Below are 19587 nucleotides of genomic sequence, written 5' to 3'. Positions count from 1 at the left end.
GCAGAAGGAATCCTAGATCGGTCCATACGACCTCAGCGCTTTTATTCAATCATCTTTAGCTTCTGGCAAGGATACCAATATCCATGTTCATTGTTCAGCCTTCCATAATCTCCGTATCCGTGTCAGACATTTCTGGGACACACTTGGATAAACATTTAAATTCAGCTTCAGCCTTCATTTCACTACCCCGGTAAGTTACATGCGCATCGCCGACCTAGGATATCCCGGTCCGTCTATAAGGAGAGTGGGCGTTTGAATCGCATCACACAAAAGCAGGCGTGCTAACTTTTGCACGTGTTGCTGCTGCAGCTCCTTCAGCCATCGGCGGTTTCTGAAACACAAACATTGGCAACGAAACTTCCAGCAAATATACGAAGAGCGCAACTCGTCGCTTAAGGCGCACTGGTGTTGACTTGCGGTGAGCGATTTTGTTCTACTTCGAATGCAATTGGGAGCATATCCTTCGCTATTAAGTTGTAACAAAATGAAGCACACTTGTCCGATAACTTAGGAGAATTGCATCGAAATTCCACGGTACGACCCTCTAAGACCAATGCCGGACTGATTTGGGCCACAAGCTGAGTTACGAGTCACCCGCGTACCTCACAACTCTCGGCTGCTTCCAATTAGGGATTCATATCCCTCGGCAGCTCTGTGGCGGCGTCTGTCCGTCGCCCCTACATAGTCGGGTAATGCGATTTCCCACCGGTCCAACGCTGCTCATCATTCGTCCGCCTCCTCACACCATTGTTCTTATATAACGCCGGCCGGTCCTACTTACGGCCACCTCCCAGTGCACTCAGCTCGGGACCAGGAGCCTGTCTGGGCGGCCCGGCGGGTCGGTGGCTGGTCCCCAAGTGGTCCAGCGTCGGTGGCTGGTCCTCGATGGTCCGGTGACCGTGCCTGGTCCTCAGGTGACACTGTGTCGTCCTGGATGGTCCACCGGTCCTTGAGTAATCCGCAGTTGTGGCCAGGGTCCTCAGATGGTCTGGTGGTCCTTAGATGGTCCGGTGGCTGTGCCTGTTCACCATGTGGCCCGGTCCTTCATCCTCAGGTGGTCACTGGTCAGTTGCCTGCAGTCGTGGGCACGCGGTTTCGGTAAACGGTTACCGAGTGCTCGCTGGTCCTCCGATGGTCCGTCGTTGGGTGACTGGTCCTCAAATAGCCCTCGTCTGGCGCCTGGTCCTCAGGTGCAGTCACAACGCAGTTCCACCCACCGCCGCATCCCTCCCCCTCCCTTCGACCGCGATCACTACCGGGAGAGCGGGCTGGCCGATCGACCCGACCTGGTCGGACCGGAACTCTCATCGATGGCGTCCTGAACGAATCTCCGCCGGACGCGGCAATACGACCGACGGTCCCCGGGGCCGATAAAAACGCGACACGTCCTCCGGAGAGACCGCTGTCCTTCTGAGGACACTGCGCGCCACTCGGTCGGCAGTGTCCGGATACAGATCCAGACGCGTCCGGAGTTAGCACAGATGATTGCCAGATGAGTGATGGATGGGTGACAAATGAACAGATGGGTAAAGGAGCACTAAACATACTGTGGAAGATTAATATTCTGCGGATTATCGTACTTTTAGATTATCTAATGGAGCAATAGCATTCATCGCTCATCATCGTTTTATTCAACCGGTCAGAAATCCGTCCGTGCCGGGTCTGCTCGAGTGGGTCAAATTACAGCGAACAATGCTCGCCGAACTGTTGGCACATGTCGCAGAGTCGCGGGCAGACGGTGGCCTTACGCATGGAATCAATCTCATTCGCCATGACCACCGAGTTGTTTCATTGCCCCGATTATTTGGTCGTCAAGATTGACACAGCTACCGTGTTGGCCAGCTCGTGTATCGCTGGTATAGATATTTGTGCTGTTTTAGCCTCTCACTGCAGAATGGCAGTTCGGTGGTTGAGGTTTCCTCAGGGCTGTGCGGTTCTGGACAAATGATAACAAATGGTAGATGTGCGGCACGGGACACATTTATCACTCCTCTTGGACGTGCCCGCTTTCCAGTCGCATCGATTCTGGAGCACGCCCGAAATTCGATTTGCGCCAAGGATTCACGTCATCGCATAACCAGGCGCATTGGTCAACGCGTCAACAGGTTAACTTTACCCGCTGTCAGTAACTTGTTGAGATCAAATGACTCATGAGTCCACCAGAGGAGCATAATCAAAGCTATTCATTTACATTATTATCTGATATAACAATGAGAAGAGCTCAATCCAAGATGAATGAACTTCTGTGCTGAATTTACTGGCAATTACCTGGTTGGATGGTTTGCTAGAACAATGCTAGATGAGATTCAGGGTCTGAAACTAAGCCTCGTCTGTCCGTGCCTATTTCGGAGCCCGGCCCGCCAATGAAATAATGAAAGGCGGCGGGTCCGGCCGGCCGACGGCGCGCCGTCCGAGCTGCGAGGTGTGCTCGGTCCAGGTCCCCGCGGTGCCACGGACCACGCCGCGGTCAGCTCAAACAGAGCCGCTGCCGTTCCCAGTTTGACACAAATGGTCCGACTGGCTTCTCCCGACGCCGCCAACATCCCCAGAAGAGCGGTTTGAGCCGACACGTGACCGCACCGCGAGGGGGCGGGGTGTGAGGACGCTGAGCGCGTGACCTCAACGCTAGGGCCTAGGGACGGGCGTGGGGACGCGGTACGTAGCTAACCAATGAGCTAACGTACCCCATTCGGGACGAGGCGTTATTTCGGGACGTAGTGCTTTGTGAGGACACGTATCGCGAGACGGAGTGGAATGCAGTGGGTTAACTGAGGTGACTGAATGATGTCGGGGTTAATGTCGGCTCTTCAGTGCCGCGCAGCCGACTGACTGATGGGTGGTTATTTCTGTAGTGGTCCAAGCTACACCGCCTACTGACGACTGTCTCCTGCTCCAGGTGGGATCCGGCCCGGCGAATGACCCCCGAGGAGGCGGTCAGACACCCATTCCTGGCGGCCGGCCGGGCGGCTCCGCTGCCGCCCCCGCCCCCGCCCGCCAGCTGGAGCGACGAACCAGCCGGCCGCGCCGCCGCCGCCGTCGCCACAGTCGCCGCCGCCGGTCCGGCACGGAGAAGCGCCGCCGCCGCTGCGTCGTCGGGAGGAGGTCGGCATGTCCTGCGCTCGGAACTGGCTCCGCCGCCAGAGCCGGATCCCCACGGCACAGGAGCCGCTCTGGAGGCCTGTCTGCCGCCCATCCACTAGCCGGGGTCTCTGTTTTACCGTGACGTGACTTGATGCGTGTGTGGACGGCGCGCGGCGGATTGGGTGACGAGAACAGCCGACTGGGGCAGGCTCTGAGACGGGGTGTAGCCTTGAAAGGCCACCCTGTCACCGGTGGTTCTCTAGAGGGTCTCCTGCTCTCTGAACTCGGTGGAGCACCGCCCGCCCGCCGCCACCCGCTGTTTTATACACGCCGACGCCGAGCTGAGCGGAGTCCGTCAGCCGTGCTGAACCAAAGATCAAACCAAAGTTCTATGGGAGAGGGAGGGGTGATCCGCCTGCCAGCAGCAGGTTTTGTAAACAATGTATGACGGGGCTGCGTGTGACGCCTGGCGGATGGATGCCGCCGCGTGGTTGAGACGCGTCGCTGCAATAAAAAATGTGAAATAGCCTCGTGGAAGCATTCATCTCGCAATATTGGAGAACGGCATTTGATCGTTTAGTGCCGCATGACTGAAAAGAGAGCGAACAAAAACAGATTGCGTTCGGAAATCAGAAGCTTAAGATCGACGCACTATCAGAAATATGAACACATATGAAGCAGTAGAAATGATTAATCATCTAAACTATTAGAAATGGCTCATTCATGCTTACTCTTCGAAAGAGCCTGCAATCACAGGACAGAAGGTTGCTGCTCGTTTCATTCTTTGGAACCGGCGCGCCATGTTTGGTCAGTGTCCATTTGGTAGTTGTTGGCTGTTTGCGCTAAAGGAGGATCTGAAAATCTGTTATCTGCTACACTCGATCGGCGTATTGAAAACTACGGATACAGTGGATACGATATCCCGTGACACGACACCGAGGATCCGACAAAACGTAGCACAGTGCCAGGATCTGACACACACGCCATCACCGTTCTATTAACGAGATTCTGACATTTGGAACATAGTGACAGTGACAAAATACCAGGGGCTTGACGGGTTTGACAGCCGCTGATGGTAACTAGTACGCATCGTCCGAAGATGGATCCTGTTGAATATTCACGTGACGTGATCAGTCCAATGACTGATATATAAGATGAAAGATAGGACGAATGGCAAATGAGCCCATCGAGGCGACATTACCTAGAAACCCACTGCCTCCCCGGCCAGCGCAACCATCCTTACAGCGCTAGCAGCGTCGGGAGGCTGTCGCTAAGCTGAAAAACCAAACAACAAACGCATCATACCCCTCCGTGGCAACAGCACACGGCGGATATAATTCTGTCACGAGCCTCTCATCGCGCAGGTCCGGCTCGATCGTGCCGGTTCACCGAAGCGATGATCTCCCAATCTGTTCCGATCCGCGCCATTTCATCGGCTCAGCCGCGTCAACCGCTCGGCACGCGCCACATTAGTCGCACAGGCGCCGTCATGTGCGCTACTTAGTCCACGGGTGAGCTAGGGTACACACAGGGTAATGATGATTGTAGTCTGGTACGTCTCGGTACGTGTGATATTGTGATAGGGGTTCAACGGGCCCAGAGTGGCAGCACTCATCGCAAGAGCCGCTTCCTGACATCAAATCGATATTCATAGCCTTCAATCCATCATCCATCCAAACAGGTAAATATGATGCATTTTTCTGTTTTTATTTGGTTTTCTCGTACAGAAATAAGAGTTTTTATTGCACAAACGCCGGTTACAATGCGAGGGTGTTACGCAGCGCCGGGTCGCCACTGAGGTGGGCCACATCACAGCAGGCCGGCAGGGTCAGTAGGGGGGACCCGAGCCGACCCGGCAGCCGTGCGGTGCCCCTCGCCGTGCCTGCCCTGCGGGTCAGGCCGAGCGAAGGACGGCCGACGGCAGCGGTTTGGGAGAGGCTCGGGACCCGTAATAGAGTACGAAGGGGAGGGAGACAGCCCGTCCCGCCGACCGGGTCAACTAAACGGTCAGTCAGACTCGGACGGACCGAATATACGAGACCCAGCGGTAGGACAGTGTACAGCGCCGCCCTAGTGGACGCAGACCGAACTAGCAGGTGCAGGTCAGCCCAGCTGGGTACTGTTTCACAGCACACTGCTACCTGCCTCTACCAGGCATTGGAAGAGCTCGGAGTCCATGAAAATGCAAGCAGAATTGACAAGTTTGCTTACGTTTCCATGGAAACCGGGCGCCAATACCAGTCAGCGGCGGATAGCGGCGTACCATGAAACAGGGCCCAGGCGTCGCGAGCTGGAGCTCCGAACCTGAGGAGCCGCCCGGCACGTGCTAAAGCTAAACATCGTCCACTTAGACGGCAAGAGGGGGAGGGGGTAGCTACATAAAGCACGATACAAGACCAACAAACTGTGAGTTCATGTCAACCAGAAACAAGGAGGGGTCTTTTATATCTAACAGGCATTAACAGATATGTGACACCTTTGGTCGAGACTCGAGAGTATATAATATTATTGTCAATGATAACACCTCCTGGTTTGGTGAGATGAGCTCACAGTTTCAGGTCGATATTCCCATTTATGGAACTAGCCCCATATATCGATAGAACTGTCCCGACTCTGTCCGATCTCCTGTCTGGAGGCGGTGTTCGGACCGCGTCCCGGGCGGGCCCGGAGGTGGCGACTCCTGCCGTCACGCGGCCAACGGCCCGCAGCGGATACCAGGGCGCTGCGGGTCACCAGTCGGCCGCCCGGACCCACCCTCGGAGAGTTAGCGACAGAGACGGGACACACAGACACACAGAAGAGCCCGCCCCAGCCCCGACACAGAGGGATCCGCAGCGGGCCGCGCGCGCTACCAAACGTTCCGGCCGGCCACCGGACGAAAAACAAAGTCAAAACCTGATCGGATATCACAGCTCTCCACAGCTATGCAGTCCATTATTTAACAGTTGTCACATCACCAACAAACAATTATATACTCTGTCGGGGGCGGCGCGCGCGGCCGGCTGCGGGGAGACCCAGGGACGGGGCAGGGGCGGGTAGAGAGACACAACACGACACACATGCGTCGGGAGGGCGCGGGCATAGCGGACCGGGGCCGGGGCCGCCGAGCGACCCGGGCCCCTGCCTCCGTGCTAACACACATAGGTGAAGAACTGACAACACCGAGAACCAGAAATGTCGACAACCTTGAACTCGCAACGCGGAAATATTAGCGCACAAAAAGCATCCTCGCTCTACGAAGACTCAACGAACTCCAGACCTTTTTCGTAAGGATGCCTTTTGCGGGCGACATCTCCGGCGCGAGTCCAAAGGTTGCGATGCTAGTGCTGAATGCGTGTGTCCGGTTTTCACCTTTGCGGACGTACACCTGCGCTACAGATACCGAGACTGGAGCGCGGCGGTAGCCGGCGGCTCACCCGACAAACATTGGCTGCCGGGACCGCGGGCCGCGCGGCCGGCGCCCGCTCGCACCGGGCCCTCAGGCTCCGGACGGGGCGGGACGGCCGATCTCGCGGCGGGCGGCGGCGGCAGCGTCCGGCCGTTCCCCGACAGGGTAGCAGGCTGTCGGAGACACAGCGGCGCGGTGGCAGCAGGGACGGCGGCGGCGGCGGCTGACCGGCAGGGATAGCGGGCGCGGGCCAGCCGGGGGCCGACCGCAGCGCCCCTGGCGGCGGGGAGGGGACTTAGCGGGGCGGAGCAGCTCAGCTGAGACTGACGGCGGCAGCCGCGCTGGTCGACAAGTAGACACCGCAGGCGGGTGGGAAGACCAGCATCACCGCGGCGTCAGCGGTCCGGCCGGCGGTACCGAGTTGTTCACCGGCGACCGACCGGCTACTGGGCCGTCACGTGAGGTCTGAAACAACACAGACAAGACACATGACGGTCAGAACTGGTGGGATTCATTACAAAGTTCACACCTCCATCGGCCTCAGACAGAAAACAAACCCAGCATAGTGTTACTACGACCAATAACAATACACAAGACGTGATCGACGATACTCAAAGCGTTCAGCTCACCTTACAGATTTTGATTAATACATCATCATATCGCATTTTCAGCAGCCGACTCGATAGTGCGCCCGCGCGAGCTTCCATCACAATAAAAACCCTACCCACCTACCCCTCACTTTCGCTTACCCGTCGGCGCCGTCGTCGGAGCCCGTCTGGCCGTCACCGGCGGCGCGGTCGGCCGACCCGCCGGCGGGGGACGACGGAGACCCGTTGGTGACATTGTCCAGACCGAGCTCCGTCAGGCCGGTGAGCGCGGTCAGCGCGGCCTGGTCGTGCGCGGCCTCCACCGTCGGTCCCGAGCCGTGTGACATCTGAGGCGGCTGCGTGCTGAGCGACACCAGTGAGAGGAACTCGGATTTGTTGCCCTGAGAGAGAGAATAAAATGGTAGGGTCAGATCGACCGAGCAGAGTGCCTTTCTGCACATAAAAAACATCACGCGAATACAGAAGCTTGAAAAGGCTTACAAAAAATGGACGGCTTTTCATTAAGCATCTAGCTCGTTAAAAGTTCAAGAATTTCAGTGAATAGCTTATTGAAAAAACGATCATTTATGTTTGGCATTGTCAAAAAAAGATCGAAGTAACACTGTCAGCATTTGTGAAACATACCACTTTAAATACATCTCGAAACTAGAACAGCGAACTGATAAGTGCCTCCTAGTTTCCTATCGAATCTTGACGCGAATTACGCGCCACGGTGATTGTGTACTCACCCTCGGTATGTCGGTGAACTGGACCTGGAAGCCCAGCACCTTGGCCAGGTACAGCAGCTGCTGCTTGGGCCGGACACTGGAGACCACGGCAGGAGCGGCGGCGGGGATCGGCGCAGGCGCCGGGGCCGGCGCAGGCTGCGGCGCAGGCGCCGCCGCAGGCTGACGAGACAGGGAAGATACGAGTTACACAGTGAGTGATATAGTGAAACGGAACATGTCACGTTATCATTATCATATCATCAAAACGAAGTAACTAACTAGCAATACCTTACATTCCAAAAATACGACTACCTTAAACATTCAAGTGATATAAAATGTGCGTGATTGGGAAAAAATAACATCCCATTCGATTCCATGCAAGGCACGGTGCGGTCGAGCCAGATCCCTTTCGGCTACCCACGGTCCCACCCACCTGTCTCGGTGGCGCGTGAACAGCCGGCTGCGGCGCGGCAGCAGCGGCCGGCTCGGCCGGGGCTGCCTTGGTCATCTCCTTGGCCGCCGCAGCCATGGCCTGGGCGGCCGAGCCACCGCTCGGTCCCGTCGCCGTCGCCTGCTGTGGCACCAGTATCAGCCCGGGCACCAGCTGCCGGCCGACCGCCGGGGCCGGGGTCGGCGCCGGGACCGGGGCCGGCTCGGCCGGAGCCGCTCCCTCCTGGAAGGTGACCCGCCGTGACCGGTCGGCCGGCTCGCTCTCTGTGCCGGCCTGTTTCAGACTGGGCCGGCCGACCGGCGGCTGCGGCCGCGAGTAGCCCAGCTCGACGAGCAGTGCCTCGGCGGCGGCGCGTTTGGCGAGCTTTTTGTTGGGCCCTGTGCCGGAGCAGGTGTGTCCGCCGGCCGACACAGACATGACGAACTCGCGGCGTCGGGCCATGCCCCGCTCGTCGACCAGAGTGTAGACGGGCTCGCGCTCCTTCTTGGCCTGCTGGATCTGGATGAGCCGCGAGATCGGATTGATGCCCTGGTGGGGGTCCGGCGAACACTTCTGCTCCTGGAGATACACAGACGGGATTGGAGTCAGCCATAGCTTTGCAATGTGAAACGGGTACATGCAAATATAATATTTGTTGAGGAAACAAAATACCAGGCAAAATTTATGTCATAATATGTTATTAAACCAATGACCGAAAAAAATTAATTATCAACAAACATCTTTTGCTGGTTGTCAGGCTGACGGACACACATGTATGCTTAGTCAATGCAAGCTCACCTCAGGAGTAACCTTGATTAGATTTCGTGATTTCTTTTTTGTGGCGTTTGGTTTTCGTTTGACCTTGGTGATGCTGGGCACGGCAGGCAGGGCCGGTAACTTCTTCAGTTCATCCAACATCAGCTCAGCCGCCCGCTTCTTCGATAACTGATCGCGTGCAAAGAGAAAAAGAGCAGCGTGAATAAAAACAATTGAACATCCACAGCCACAAATTGTATATCAAATGCGTATAGCTTCGATCAATGTCAGCCAAGGGTTAGTTAAGTGTCTTGAAACCAGGACTGATTCTGCCCTCTTTTTTAAGCAATCGTGCGGTGTCAGCGTCGTGTTTCGGTACCTTTTTAGAGCTGCCCTCGCCGTCGGTGGTGATGTCGCCACAGAAACACTGCGTCAGGAAGGTGCGCATGTGCGGCGGACCCGTCTCGCGCGTCACCGTGAAGCCCACGCTGAGACTGCGCTTCAGGCCGATCTCATGCACCAGCGAGATGGGAGACTTGAGGTCGGCGTTCGGGTCGTCCGACCCTGTGGAGGCGGGAGGAGCAGAGCGTCACACGAGGTTGGGCAGCACAGGTGGACAACGCTCAGCTGGACACTGAGCAGCGTGCGTAGAGTAATGCACAGCGGCACGCGCTAAGGAGCAGCTGGCACAGAAGGAACACGAGCCTGACACGAAATTCATGAACGTCAATTACATATGCACAACGCTTGATGACTTATCATGAAACTTAAAATGTGAGTGTAAATGATGACGGTTTGAAAATGATGTTTATCCGACAACATCATCAGTCTAATTACCGTCAGAGTAATCATTCACTCCTGCACTGCACATTCCACAACGCGGTAGTCTTTAAATTGTACACAGACTGGCCCTTTCTATTCTACACAATATCATTGACCTGCCTACCCCCAGACCTGGGTAGCCGACTGACCTGCGCTGGTGGCCCCCTGCACGTGTCCGGGTAGCGGCAGGTCCCTGAGCACCTTCAGCGCCTGTGCAGCCGAGGCGTGCCGCGCCGCCTGCGGGTTGGCGCCCACGCCGAAAAACTCGCGCTCGCCCACCCGGAGACTGACGTGGTACTGAGGCGTGTAGCTGAGACCGCCGCGACCGAACCGCTGCTGGCACATATGTGGATTCGTGGTCAGTTCATTGTTAATGGAAGGTGACTCATGTCTGTGCTTTGCAGTGTTATCTGCTGCATTTATGAAAACACGACTGCATAATTGAAAAGTCAAACAAGGATAACAAAGGTGATTGGGTGAGAGCTGAGAACCACTCATGAACAGTTTAACAACGACCCCAAAATAAGTGACCATATCAACACTAGTGGACTAAGCCAATAGTTGGTGGGCTACAATGTGCCAATTCGTTCACCCACAGCCCACACTACCGGGAAACACCGTTGTGCGTCTAACTCTGCACTGCCAGCCTTATCAGCCGGTCGGTCTACATTCGGCACACCCTGCAGGACCCACCGCTTGCAAGTTTGCATCTCTTCCGGTCCACACCGCCCCGCGCCACCAAATCCCACCTGTTGGCCTCAGTGTCCCAAAATTATATTTTTGCTTGGGTGTCAGAGGGGAAAATTGCTGACCAAAAAAGGATGAGAGTGAAAAATTGTCGGTCAGGTGAGGCCCAAAAAGAGTGGGAAAATGATCAAAAACATTAATCTATCTACAACTGTGACAGATGCAAAACAACCACTCACGCAATTGCTCCTTTCGGTGGAATTGAGAGTGGAAAATTGGGCTTGAAAACTGGAGGTGAGAGTGGAAAATGATTTTCATTTGGATGTCGTTTCCCACCCACATCTGCAAATTTTGGGACACTGGTTGGCCTGATATTTTGACATTACGGTGTCCGGCATGTGCGTGCACTCTCGCAAAGTACGACACTCCCACCCACCGACGCCGGGGCTGTTAGGTCTCCAATTCACCTGGTAGTTGACCCTGTAGTTGATGTGGCTGTGCGGTAAGACTACGGACGCTCGATGTTAACTCCTTCCCCAATGACTGTCTGAGACTCACCTGGTAGTTTACCCTGTAGTTGATGTGGCTGTGCGGCAGGTAAGGACTCTCGATGAAGGTGTACATGGCCGTCTCGTTGCGCTTCATGGCGAGCGAGTTCAGCTCTACAGTCGGTGTCAGACCTGGCAAAGAGAAACGAGACGTCATAATTCAATTAAGACGCAGTAATAATATATATATATATATATATATATATATATATATATATATATATATATATATATATATATATATATATATATATATATATATATATATATATATATATATATCTCACGTTTGTATATTTGGGCAGAATATTTTCATTGAGACAAGTTTCATTAAACAGTACTGCACTTTTTGCTTTGCTAAGTTTCTTGTTGAGTTTTTGGATCTTGTTAAAGTTATGTTTGATCACAGTTGGTAAGGTGCTCAAAATATCAGTGACACTCATATAATCATATTTTATCTTAAAATATGATCTTAAATCATAAGGTAAATCTTTAATCTTTTATCTTTATTATCGTTAAATCTTTTTAAGATAAAATCATATTTTATCTTAAAAATAGATAAAATATGATTATATGAGTGTCACTGATATTTTGAGCACCTTACCAACTGTGATCAAACATAACTTTAACAAGATCCAAAAACTCAACAAGAAACTTAGCAAAGCAAAAAGTGCAGTACTGTTTAATGAAACTTGTCTCAATGAAAATATATATATATATATATATATATATATATATATATATATATATATATATATATATATATATATATATATATATATATATATATATATATCGCCATTGTTCGGTGTTAACTCAATTTGTTATTCAGTTCCCAGTGTTTTAAACTCTCAGTAGTAAAGCCAGCACCTTGACGAAGGGCTTTACCATGTGTAAATCTCTCATATCAACGCACATTAGACCGTCCATTGACTCTCAGCAGAAAAAGGAAATAAAAATACTCCATTTAAATCCATGTGTTATATAAAAGTGCGAATGCTGCATCCATCGAATTTCCAAAAAGAAAAGGTAAATAGGAAAACTGCAGTCCAGATGCGAAGGACAAACCGTTGACTCCCAACCGAAAGTAGCAAATACTGCCTACGGTGACTCGGACGTGCATCACGTACTGGTGCGGGTGCTGCGCTGCTGTTTCGGCGGCGGGTGTTTGAACTTGGTGGCCTGCAGGGCGTTGCTGGCTGCCGCGTGCTGCGCCTTCTTGATGCTCGGCCCGGTGGCCTGATACTCCTCCTGGCCCAGCTGCAGTATCACCGTGAACGTTTTCTTGTGTGCCGGCCCGTGCTCGTCAGTCAGCCGGTACTGGTGCTGAATTTTGTTATACCTGCCACACGTACAAAACGGTCGTCAGCACACATGAGAGGGAAGCGGTACCGACGGAAATCACACAAAGACATACAGGTCCATGTGAGTGAAAATAAATGTGACAGCATGTGGTGCTGCGTAACTCATTGACCAAAAGACTTGCGGTATTGAAAATAGATGAAGTATAGTAGTATACAGAAAAGTACAAACTATTGGCATCCATTATCCCGGCAAAATACCTCGGAATCATCGACCAAAAGGTCACAGAAACAAGTGTTGAAAATATGAAAAGCTGCGGTCTGACCTGGCCAGTTCGTTGATGAGACACATGGGCGTCTTTTCCTTCCCATCCGCCGACCCCCCGGCCGCCCCGGCAGTCGCCCCGTCCTCGGCGTTCGACGAGAGAATCTGTCCCACCACGGGGGTGCCGCCGGTCGCCCCCGCAGCGGCCGCCTGCTGCTGAGCCTGCTGCGGCGGCTGCTGCTGCTGCTGCGGAGGCGGCTGCTGAGGCGGCTGCTGCGGCGGGGGCGGCGGCGGCTCGGCGGCCAGCGGCGGCGCAGAGAGCTGCGGGTGCGGCTGCATCTGCGGCGCCACGGCCGCCAGGTGGGCGTGCGGGTGGAACGGCTGCGGGTGGGCGGCCAGGTGGTGCGCCGCCTCTAGCTCCTGGTGCGCCAGCGGCGGCGGCGGCCCGTGCGCCATCACCACACTGGGCGCCATCATGGGGCTCATGCTCACCAGACCTGCCAGAGGAACGACGGCAGAGGGGCAGTGAGTGCACGGACAGAGGCACAAACAATTGAAGAAGCAGTGGCAGACAGACACATACAGACAGACAGCAGGCGAAGGCACAGCTGAGAATGAAAGGATGTCCATTCTCGTTCCTCGAAGAACAAAAAATATTAATTGCATTTTTCTCACAACAAGATAGCCAATTACAAAGCAGAGTAAAAATGGGGACATATATCAAAGTCTTGATGGGAGCAGCACAACCATTTCACTCTAAGGTTGCCTTTCACATTGGTTCTGAAACAAGTATCACTATTTGCTATGACAATTGACAAGTAAATATTCAAAACAATTCATCATAATTGCTGGCATGGACTGCCCATGCCAATGCTCAAATGGCCATGCCGCATGGTTCACCTCATCCTCATGACTCACCTGTCATGGTGTTTGGCGGTGGCTGCTGCATGCTCACCATGATGGCCGGACGCTGTTGATGGACAATGCCAGCCTGATGTGCTACTCTCATCGGTACCTGCGCCATCCTGTGCAAAAAAAAAAAAACATTGCCAATAACTCTGGACCAGCTTCTGCTATTCTTATTCTCTTCAGTAACATTTTAAAAACTTCTTTAACAATAGGGTATGGTTGGGAGATAAACAGATCAAAAACTTAAAACTTTTCCCTGAAAATGACAATAAATGGACATTGATCAGGCAGAGATTAATAACAAAATGCACATGAAGAAGTGAACTTGGGTAGGAGCAGTGGTTTACAAATATCATCAAGCTACTTTAGCGGAGCCTAAGACTGTCATACCTCGCACTCATTTATTGTTCTCAATAATAAGTTGGTAAGGCAGGGAATCAAAAAATTCAGGGCTGTAGCTTCCATATACATAATCACTTTGAAGTAAATGCACGATATGCTAGAACCAGTACAAAGCCAAATATGGAGTGCGCCACTTTCGTAGAAGGTATCGAATATCACATTTCTTACCTACTATTTGTAAGTAAAACAACACCGAAAGACCCTTAGTGGGCTGGCGCAAACAGGCGATCGATAACAGGCTGTGATCGTCCAAAAACACTCAAATCCGAATATTATGCTATCCCTTATATCCTGTCCCCCACTCTCCCCAACATTCTTTCTGGTAATATTCAAGTTCGGTAATATTTTGGTTTTCTTTCACCTTGTCCTCGCAAATACGTTTTTGTGACGTCATATAATGCGAGGTTCCCATTGGCTCGCACAAAATGACGTCATAGTTCTAGCGAAGTACGAGTACAGCACATCCTTCAGGTTCTTTTGCCATAGGATTTCGAGAAAAATACGTTTATTTCAATTAAGAACCTGCTGTTTATTTCAATTAAGAATTTCTGTTGGCATCGAACGTGACGGCACAAGGCACTCATCTTTTGGCACACCTGCGCTAAGCGCCTTTTTCGCATCCTGTCATCCAGCGGGACTAAACGTGGCCGAAATCGGATGCGGAGGTTCGATTTTCTTGCACTAGATTTCCTTGCCCTCAGACGAGACGTGACTGTATGGGTTCTGAACTGACTCAGACGTGTGTCTTTAGTCTTTACATGCATGCAGGACGTCGCTTTGTCGAGTCCAACGGCTCCGGAGATGCATTCTGCGTCATTCCTTGATAAGCATGCCTCTATTCATTTTACGGATAATTTCATTTTTCAAACGTTCAGCTTACTCCCTTGCGATTCCGAAAAGCATCCTGGCAAGTAAAACATGGTCAGCTGGCAAGAAAAGTGAGCATCATCGTCCACGTCAAATCAGACCGATGCGAGCATCCAAGCGACAAACCACCCTTCCACCGATCGACCATGTATTGGTGTGATTGCATCCGTGATAGGGCATGGACCAACAATGTGGGATATACGTACACTATCTGACAAGCTCACGCCTGCCAGCTTACACAAACATTTACACACGCACACATTACAAACACGGGACACACATTGGGATGCACCCACCATAACGGATCGTCTCAAAGGCGACGAGATCAGTCTCGCTTTTGCCCTCAGGGTCGGGATGTGAGGGGTTGAACTGAGCGATTTGAACTGAGCACGGCCTCACAGTCTGACTGGCAAAGTACATTCACAGGTGTTCGCCGCACCCAATCCCAAACCCTATATTTTGAACTGTATGATTCTCCTGAACAGCCAATTTGCGATCCTGACGCACTTCTGGAAAGGCGACCCGGTCTGATGCGATTGCATCTGACATTGCACAATGACCGCTCCATGGAGTGCTGAGCTCAAAAGAAGAATCCTAACGAACTGTGCAACAGAACGAGCAGCGCGCGACAGGCGTGTTCCATAACACCAAATCAACGGGATCAGCAGACAATGAAAATGGCACGAGCCCACCAACAGCGAAGAGATTTAACGGCTGAATGAAAGACAAATGACGGACAAATAACCGTCTTACCGGGCACTGGCAAAGAATCGGTAGGGATGTTTTAACGAGTGCATCAACTTGGAAGGCGGCCAATCCATTGACCAGAAGTAACGATCTCATGTAACAGTTACAGCCGGCAGAATAAAGCGGGCCTCAACTCGCTCAGATCGCATGGCGGCGGGCTATGTTGATTATCAACGCCTCCCCGAAAGATCAAATCAGATCCGCGGCTGGGCGATCAGTGCTAGCCACACGCAAATCATAGTCAAACATATTAGCTAATGTCCATAAAGTCACATCAACACGTCAAAATATCAGCAGAATCTGCAGCAGCGGCAGCACACCACAACATCACCTCATAAGACGGCCGACATCGGCCGGCAAACACCGCTCCCGGGACAGGGCTGACCTCTGGCGAGCGCTAACAACGCGCCCAATATGGCCCGACTTCGGCACTTGGTACCTGTCCGCACCAGCCTGATAAACTCTCACAATAAAACGGGATCACAGATGACACCAGCTGGCTATGTACACTGCCGACGCCGCGCGGCCCCCGTCGAGATCGATACTCCCACCGACGGCAGCGCGCCGCGCCGCCTACACCATGAGGAGACACTGCTGCAGTTTACGCACCACCGACTGGTCCAGCGCACACAGGTCGAAATCGTACGAATTGGCACTGTCCTCTACCTGCCCCGTCTCCCAGATCAAATCGAACACGCGGCTCAGCTCGTCACGATCCTGTGACGTCATAATGCGACGCTGCAGCTCCTGCAGCTCGGCCAGGTACTCGGCCGTGTAGATGGACAGGTCGGGACGCTCCGATTTGACCGGGGTGGCGGTCTGCGCCGGCTCGGCCGCCGCCGGTGCCTCGGCCGGCACGGGCTGCGGCCTGGCGCTCGGCCGCGGGCTCGGGCCGCCTGACCGTTTGCTGACCAGGGAAGGGGTCTCCAGTTCGTCGTCACTGTCACTGGACGAGTCGCCGCTCGGGGACGACCCAGCCACCTCGTTCATCAGCTGGCGGAGCGGGTGCGACTTCCCTGCCGGCGGCGAGGAGCTGCGAGCAGAGGCGGTGGACGCCGGCCGCTCAGGCGAGGGCGAGCGCGGCCCAGCCGGAGACGCCGGACCGGCAGGGGCCGCCGCCGCCGCGCGCTGACGAGCAGGCTCCTCCCGTGTCTTGGAGGCCGGGGACGAGTGCTCGCGCTTTCGCTTTTTGGCAGCTTTGTGCCGGGCGGCGTCGGCGGGGCGGCCACGCGTCTCGGACGCCGGCGAGGCGCGCACCTCGGTCTTGACCGGCGCGGGCGGCTCGGCCGAGCGAACCGGCGTCGGCTGTTTGCGCTCCTCGCCGTCGCCGCTGGCGCGCTTCTTCTCGTCGCGAGCCTTGGCGGCCTCTTTGGCGCTGGCCTTGGCTCGATGCCGCTCCTCCTTGGATGGCCTCTCCTTCGCCTTGGTGCTGTGGGACTCGGGCGTTTTAACCTTGGCGCCGTGGCCGTCCGGCGACTTGCCCTTGCTGGAGACAGAGCTGGACGACGTCGTCTTCTCCAGCGGCCGGTGCTTCTTACTCTCGTCACGCTCCTTCTTGACCTCGGCCTTGCCGTTCTCCAACTTTATCTTCTTTGTCGACTCCTCCGACGGAGAGCGGGATCGTTTGGCGGCCTTCTTGGCGCTGCGCTCTTTTGCTTTGGCCGCCCGCAGCTCCTGTGCCTTCTGCTCCTTCAGCTTGGCTTCCTTCAGGACCTGCTCCTTCTCCCTGGCCTGCTTTTCCTTCTCCAAGCGCGCCGCTTCCTTCTCTTTCTCTCTTTCGAGTGCTTTCTCCTTTTCTGCCTTCTCACGCTCCAGGGCTTTCTCTTTCTCGATTCTTTCCTTCTCAGCCGCCTTCTCCTTCTCAATGCGCTCCCGCTCTGCCTTCTCTTTCTCTAACGCCTTCTGCTTTTCTCGCTCAAGTCGCTCCTTCTCCTTCGCCTCCTCCGCGCGCTTCTCTTTCTCTTTCTTCAGACGATGTTTCTCTTTTGCCTTCTCCCTCTCCTTTTCTCTTTCTCTCTCTTTTTCTTTCTCCTTCTCCCTGTCTTTTTCTTTCTCCTTCTCTCGATCTTTTTCTCTTTCCCTCTCCTTCTCCTTCGCCTCCTTAGCGCGATGTTTCTCCTCTCGGTGTTTATGCCTCTCCTCCTTGTCTCGGTGCTTCTTCTCTCTACTCTTATCCTTCTTCTCCTTCTCCCGATCTCCGTCCCGGTGGTTCTTATCACGCCTTTCGGCGCTGTGAGATGACCTCTCCTTACTCCCGGCCGCATCAGTTGACCCCGGCCGGGCGGCGGAAGACCCTGACGCGGCTGAGGCTGCCGAAGGGGGACGACCCTTCTTCGAGTCAGGCGGAGAAACATGACTGGTCTTCTTGATCGGCTGGCCGAACAGATTCTCGAAGTCGCTGCGTGGCTTGTGCACCGGCTTCTTGTCGCCAGTCGAGCGTCTGTCGGTGGACTTTTTATCCTGCAACAGAGGAGAGCCGAGCGTCAGTCCTGACCACCATAACCGCTCAGCAGCAGGCGGTGGGCGGCACAATGCGGGTGGAACGGGAGACGCGCGACAGCCGACCGCAAACGGCAGACATTAGACGGGTCACGGACATAGGTACATACAGCACAGAGAGCGGCATACGCCTGCAGTAAGCACACGCAGGGACCGGTGGAGTAGGACGACCAGCAGAGGAAACGAACGAAACGGACGACCGACAGCAGAGAGCGCGACTCGTTCCGCGTGACAAAAGTCGACGATAGCAGGCCACGTGATACGGCGACAACGCATGGTTAGACGTAATCCGCGAGTCACGTGATACAGCGACGGAGCAGGGAAAAGAAAGGGTCATGCGGTGCGGCAAGCGAGTATGAGACAGGCGTGATCAAAACCACGTGATTTAGTGGCAGACATGGGATAGTCGTGATCCGAGGGTCACGTAACAGAACGCCTCACAAGCCGGAGGAAGGAAAACGCCCGAAATAGCGGACAGACTCAGCCACCAGTTTCTGTTCTCCATTTTCCGAAACAGACCACAAACACGACCAGACTTTGTTCTCCAATTTCCGAAACAGATCACAATTAGGGCTCAACATAACGCAACTCAACATAAAAAATTGTCATACGGATACGGCAATGAACAACGTTCCACTAGTCCCCCCCCCCCCCCAAAAAAAAATGACATGCCTAGACACATCCGCCGACTGTATAGTTAATATTTCCTCCAAAGTTCTCTTTTTGCCAAATTTGCTTCATGTCCTCCGCGTTATTTTTCTTACAAATGTTTCGTCATTTTGAATAATGTAGCTATCTTGTTTGTACATTGTATCTTATTTGCAGTTTGTATCTTGTTTGCTCTGTGGGGCTGATAGAGACGGAATGCATCGTTCAACCAGTTGTCATGCGGCCGGTAGACTGGCGTCCCGACCGACCAATGTCGGTTTCCCTCCGTCGCGCAGTTCCCACGTGGAGCCGATCGTGGCCCTCACTCGCACGTGACGATCCCGTGGGCGCCACGTGACGGCGGGACGTCACGTGGCAGACGCCCAGTCAGTTACCTTGGACACGGCACGTGACGGGGCGTGGTGGTGGCCGTTGGTGCTGGGACGTTCACACGCAGACACTGACTGGGGGACCGACAGAGACGGCCGACCGGGTAGGGAAACGTTCGGCCACCACGGCAGAAGTGATAACAATGAATGTGGATGAAATGACCCAACTTTCCATGCCTTTACGATGCTTTAATGATTTTCTCTCAAAGAACCGTCCACAAAAGTGAGCATAATTCAACAGTGCTGAGTAATCGTGACCGAACTAACTCAAATATCCACAACAAAAGTCATCCGGGACATGTCTCAGTCTGGCATGGCGATACAACCCTGACCAACCAATGGCACGTTCCAGCCTGAGCTGTACTTCAAACGGAGCGCTCGCCGTCAGTTGCCGATTTACTCAGTCGTGCGTGCAGGTGCGACTGTTTTGCTGCACCGACGTGCATGCAAACACTGTAGTCGAGCGTGGGCCGAGCAGTCGCCGGCGCAGGGGAACGATCCAGTTGTCAGCGCCTATGAGAGTTCAGCAACGG

At 53.9% G+C, this 19587-nt stretch overlaps 3 protein-coding genes across 8 annotated transcripts in view; 1 reads left to right on the top strand and 2 right to left on the bottom strand.

Moving 5' to 3' along the window:
* The window catches only part of LOC122392951 (dual specificity tyrosine-phosphorylation-regulated kinase 4-like), a 71555-nt gene extending 67948 nt beyond the window's left edge, over positions 1-3607 (top strand). For all 3 annotated transcript variants that reach the window (XM_043388338.1, XM_043388337.1, XM_043388339.1), the window contains one exon: positions 2897-3607. In XM_043388338.1, coding sequence (XP_043244273.1) covers positions 2897-3200 — 304 coding nt within the window. In that variant the 3' untranslated portion in view covers positions 3201-3607. The remainder of the gene's footprint in view (positions 1-2896) is intronic.
* A 1167-nt stretch (positions 3608-4774) lies between these two features.
* LOC122392950 (double-stranded RNA-binding protein Staufen homolog 2-like) lies at positions 4775-14244 on the bottom strand. 2 transcript variants are annotated; one of them, XM_043388336.1, is made up of 12 exons: positions 14073-14244; positions 13512-13618; positions 12655-13090; positions 12158-12369; positions 11038-11159; positions 9942-10125; positions 9350-9534; positions 9013-9159; positions 8218-8793; positions 7806-7964; positions 7219-7457; positions 4775-6934 (listed from the first exon to the last, which is right to left on the bottom strand). In XM_043388336.1, exons 2-12 carry the CDS (start codon positions 13615-13617, stop codon positions 6913-6915), a joined length of 2388 nt encoding a protein of 795 aa, XP_043244271.1. In that variant the 5' UTR covers position 13618; positions 14073-14244; the 3' UTR covers positions 4775-6912. The 2 variants fall into 2 exon arrangements, with proteins under 2 accessions (XP_043244271.1, XP_043244270.1); XM_043388335.1 differs by having other exon boundaries at positions 9942-10128; positions 14073-14219.
* A 661-nt stretch (positions 14245-14905) lies between these two features.
* Positions 14906-19587, bottom strand: part of LOC122392949 (protein AF-9-like) — a 55460-nt gene continuing 50778 nt past the window's right edge. For all 3 annotated transcript variants that reach the window (XM_043388332.1, XM_043388333.1, XM_043388334.1), the window contains one exon: positions 14906-17978. In XM_043388332.1, coding sequence (XP_043244267.1) covers positions 16092-17978 — 1887 coding nt within the window. In that variant the 3' untranslated portion in view covers positions 14906-16091. The remainder of the gene's footprint in view (positions 17979-19587) is intronic.

This window comes from Amphibalanus amphitrite, unplaced genomic scaffold (genome assembly GCF_019059575.1).
Source record: "Amphibalanus amphitrite isolate SeventyFive unplaced genomic scaffold, NRLGWU_Aamphi_draft 000508F_arrow, whole genome shotgun sequence".
Taxonomy (NCBI): domain Eukaryota; kingdom Metazoa; phylum Arthropoda; class Thecostraca; order Balanomorpha; family Balanidae; genus Amphibalanus; species Amphibalanus amphitrite.
This window is presented reverse-complemented; position numbering and strand designations above follow the sequence as displayed.